At 45.4% G+C, this 4801-nt stretch overlaps 1 protein-coding gene across 2 annotated transcripts in view; it reads right to left on the bottom strand.

The window, feature by feature from the left end:
- Window positions 1–565: 565 nt before the first annotated feature.
- The window catches only part of SLC23A2 (solute carrier family 23 (ascorbic acid transporter), member 2), a 109644-nt gene continuing 105408 nt past the window's right edge, over window positions 566–4801 (bottom strand). For both annotated transcript variants that reach the window (XM_005874673.2, XM_005874674.2), the window contains exons 15-16: window positions 2608–2703; window positions 566–1018 (exon numbers count right to left, since the gene is read on the bottom strand). In XM_005874673.2, the coding sequence (XP_005874735.1) occupies window positions 786–1018; window positions 2608–2703 (329 nt within the window). In that variant the 3' untranslated portion in view covers window positions 566–785. The remainder of the gene's footprint in view (window positions 1019–2607; window positions 2704–4801) is intronic.

Here is a 4801-nt window from a genome sequence, read left to right as displayed (position 1 = left end):
ACACATTTCCATGCTAATACTCTGTGTACAGACCTTCCCCAAGCAGATGGGGCATAGGTCTGTACAACAACATGCTGCTGTTCCCCACGGGAGGAGCAGGGAGCGTAGCATCACATTTGACCAGCTGTGACAATGCGAGGATACTGGTGCCCTTTCACCACAGGAGGGCTCTGTGGTTCAGGCGGAGGTCAAATAAAAACAAACAAACACACCAACAAACCAAGCAAGTCCAGGTGCTTCCAGGACAGAAAGCCCCCAGACCAGGGGTGGGAACCTTTTTTCTGCCAAGGGCCATTTGGATGTTTATAACACCGTTCACTTAATTCACTTAATAAAAATTAATGTTGCTATGAAAAAAGCTCCTAGATTTATTGAATTTCGAGTCCTGCCAGAGGTTGCCTTGGCAGGGCCGGACGTTCCCCACCCCTGCCCTGGAGGCGGCCTGTAAGAAAGCTAGCATGGGTGGTGGAAGGGGGGCTGAAAACAAGGAATTGCTGTGGATTTCAGACATCTACTCCCACAGGAGGACAGGAATTTCAAGTTCAGTGACCACAGCCAGCAGTGGACATTCTCAGGGGCAAGGGGTTGGGGCTTAAATAAGGAGAGAGGTGAGACACTATTAGACACGATCACCACTCACAACAAAAAAAGCTACTTGCAATCTGTCTTAGCTCTGGGGTACAGAATGTAAATGCAGATACACAAACATATATGTCACTGCTTGTTACTCAGCAAGAAACTACAGATCATGCCTCACTGCGGCCAGGCCACAGGGCAAGCTACGGCTATACCGTGGCCTGCAAGTCCTTGTCCGGACTCCGGCTGTTTGCGCTCTTCCCGAGGCCTTTCCACGTGTAGCCCACAAAGGTTGGGCTGATGGGTAAGTAGCTGAAGCACTTGTATTTTTTAATAATGTTCATGCCGAATGGCAAATCATAGGACTCCATGCCATCAAGCGACTTGCTCCCTTTGCCTATGCCTTTCTTCCATTTCCGGATTCCTCTTTCCTCCGGAGTACCTACAGGACACACACATCAAAACAAAGCAATGAGTGTTGAGTTTAGCAGTTCTTCCAGAAGCAGAGAGTCTGACATGCCGTCCCACAGAGCGAACCTAAAGGATGACAGCAAAGCACCCTTGACGGCACTCGGCTATCCAGGGGCCCAACCCAGAAATCTAAGAATCGCTAATCCATCTTGTTCCTGGTGCTCCATGTCCAAATGATCTTCCGAGGCCTCTACCTCACCCCGTCCTTCCACGTGATACATATTCTTACTGCAGTTTTTCCTGAGGAAGTCTGGTCCAGGAAGTGTCATTGCTTTCAAATGCAAATCTGATCTTGCAAAATGGGACCCCGAGTACTTGTTATACACAATGCCTTCATCAATTGGTCGTGGCAACCCCCCAACCCGGACATTCTGAGTTTTATACTGCTTCCCTCTATTTTAGTGCGCCTGTGTGTATGCTGCACTCGGCTACGCCCCACTTGTGGCTACGCCCCACTTGTCGTGCTCCTGTGAGGATGAACTTCTACTGGTTAACACTCCGGGCTCTGACAGATGAGCCTGGTGCGGAGGAGCACTGTTGCCTGCCTCAGCTACAACAGGCCATGTAACAATATACCGCTGTGCCCGAGCCTGGGTGATGATCTTGAGTCTATGGTGCAATATTTAGGATCCTCATTATTTTCTTACATCTAAGCTATGTCTCCACCCCGTTGGTGTTTCAGTAACAAAACTGACTTTAACTTCCATCTCTGACTCATATGTCTCTCCCTCAATTAGCTCTGACTTAGGAGAGAAAGAGGGTGTTAGTTATTGACCCTCATAAATCTAACACCGTCCACCTATTCATGTATGTGTTCATCCCAGTTCCCGCAGCATCCTCTTGATTGAGGATTTGGGGGTGAGGGGGAGGTCATCTCAATAAGACCTTAAAGCTCAAGAATAAACATTACCCTTTCTTGTTGGCAGGTAAGTCTACCGGTGTTTCTGTGGCATTTACAGCAGTACAGAGCAGCCTCTGTAGGAAGCTGGGAAGGCCACAGGTCACATCCTGGTCCACCACCCAATACTTGGCATCTCCCAGCTGAGAAACAAGGGTTATGGGTGTTGGAGAAATGCTGCCTCCCAACCTGTGCCGCTCGCCGATCCTGGCAGCAGCCTGTGCCCACTGTCCTCGTGTCATTTGGTCTTAGTTGGCTGGCACCTGCCTTAGGAAGGACTTGGACTCATTTAACGGACAGGCTCCCCAAGCAGGAGAAGTGCCAAAGACTGTTGCCAATGAAACCAAACTGCAGGGTGCTGGGCAAGGCTGTGCAGGGAGGGCAGGCAGGCTAGAGTGTGCCCAGGGCAGCCCACTGCCATTTCACCCCATGCAAGGAATTTCTCTAAAAAGTAGCTCAGCAAGAAGGAAAACAGCTCGATAAATTTATTAGCAAAAAACTGATTTCATAAAGAAGGCTGGCAGTGTCATCTTAACCACTTCAGAAAAGATAGTTTTGACCAGTGATGGCTTTGAACAGACTCACTCTTCCTGCTTCCTATATTTATTTGGCAAAAAAGTAATTCACATAGGTAGTAAGCATGTTGGACATATACCACATACCTGGGATGGTGTTATCCAAAATAAAAGCCACACAGCCTCCTACAAACATAGCCGTTGTGAGGAGAACGTTCAGCACTTGATCAATGCCCGATATCCCTGGAAACAGAACACAGCGGTGGGGTCACTGTCAGCCAGGACACGCCTGGAAAGGAGCGCTGGGGTGGGCACTAGCTGCCAGTCAACGCAGGGCACGGAGTGTGCCGCCCTCGTGTTCACGTATAGTGATGCTTTCAACTCCTCTGAATACCTTCGATAATAACCAGAGGGAAATCCTTAACACCTAATACAGTGAAGTCACCCTACAATGAAATGTGAAGCCATTGGGGGGTGTTGTTTGCAGATTTAAAAAGAAATCAATATAAAAGAAGGCTGTGTCAGGCTCAAAAAATTACCAAGTGAATGAATAATAAGACAATTAAAATATTTGTGGTATCTGCCATCAAAAAAAGGTTTTCAGAATCCTCAGTTACTAATTTGTGCTTAGCTTTTAATTAGGAACAACTGGATTTATAAAAATGTCCTTATGTGAATGTGATATGTAAAACCATCAAAAGCGGCAAGAATCTCCTTGCTATTAGAAGTTCACATACTTTCTCTATTTAAAACATGAGCCAGCACGTCTACTCATAGGTGTATACCCCAAAGAATTGAAAACAGTGACTCAAAACAGTACAGTCTATTCTCATTATTGGACAATTCTGTCCCTGTGAATTTGCCTACACACTAGTTTATTTGTAAGCCCAAGATGTATACTAATGATGCATTCAGTCATCTGTGGACACGCACAGAGCAGTGAAAAGCCTGAGTCGCCCAACACGCATGTTCCCCACTGGGGTCAAACAAGGTGACACCCTGCCTTCTACTTCAGCTCGTCCTGTGAACACATGTCCTTTTAGCAGTCTATTCAGTACCACTCGCTTCACATTTCTGTGCTTTTGTTGTTGTTGATTTTGCTGATTAAAATGGCCCCCAAGTGTTGTGCTGAAGTGCTGTCTAGTGTCCTAACTGCAAGAAGGCCGTGAGCTGCCTCGTGGAGAAACACGTGTTAGATAAGCTTCATTCAGGCATCAGTTACAGTGCTGTCGGCAGCCTCCCCCTGGGAGCAATGGGCCAGGATTTGCTAATTCCATGCTCACAGAACATAACTACCAAGAATGAGCACTGATTGTATTGAATATAAACTGTAATTGAAAAATAAAATTTTAAAAAATCGATTGGACTGAATATCAAATTTCATAATAGCACTAGTCACAACAGTCAGAAGGTAGAAACAACCCAAATGTCCATCAATGAATAAATAGATGAACGGATTATGGTATATACATACAATGGCATATTATTTAGCCGTAAAATGAAATACTTATACATGCTAGAACATGGATCCATCTCGAAAACATTACGTTAAGTGAAAGAAGCCAGGCCCACCTCACAGGATTCCATTTCTATGAAATGTAAGAAGAGAGAAGCCCACAGAAACAGAAAGCAGGTTGCTGGCTGCCAGGGGCTGGGAGAAGAGGGAAGGCAGGGATTAACTTCTTCATGGTCTTTATTTTGGGTGATGAGGTCGTTTTAAAAACTAGGTGTGAGATGGTGGTTATACAACATTATGAATGTACTAAAATGCCACTCAACCATTCACTTTCAAATGGTCAATTTTATGTTATGTGAATTTTCCCTCAGAAAATGTAAGTATGTACATATATATAAAATGGTCCCCAATTCTACATAAAATGTTGGCAGCAACGGCTATTTCTTAAGATGGTTCCCCTTTACTCATTCCCCATGACATTGGGGAATTAAAATTAAAAGAAAGGGTCTGAAAGGTTCATCTTGAATTCAAAGTAGCTATAATTCCTGTAGAAAAACAAGTATTTCAAAGTCTATAGAGCTTCAAGGAATTATAAACTTCAACACAGCCTTAGTCTGAGAAATCTAAGGTTTTACACACAGGCATTCTCCCGAAGGCAAGGGTCCTGGTGGTGAAAAGAGAGACCTTGACATGCATGTTAGTTGCATGCACACGCCAGCTCACGTGGGAAGTGCAAAGGGCTTCCAGATAAAGTGCAGCAAAGTGAGATTCAAATGAAACACGCAGGTGAACGTTCGCCAAACCAATCCTGAAGTTCCCACGTCCTCTCCGACCGGTGATGAGCTGTTCGAAAACTGGTGGCTCTGGTTCCAACACCCCTTCCTA

This window comes from Myotis brandtii, unplaced genomic scaffold (assembly GCF_000412655.1).
Source record: "Myotis brandtii unplaced genomic scaffold, ASM41265v1 scaffold45, whole genome shotgun sequence".
NCBI classification, from domain to species: Eukaryota; Metazoa; Chordata; class Mammalia; order Chiroptera; family Vespertilionidae; genus Myotis; species Myotis brandtii.
The sequence above is the reverse complement of the archived record's forward strand: the minus strand, read 5'-3'. Positions and strand labels throughout refer to the sequence as shown.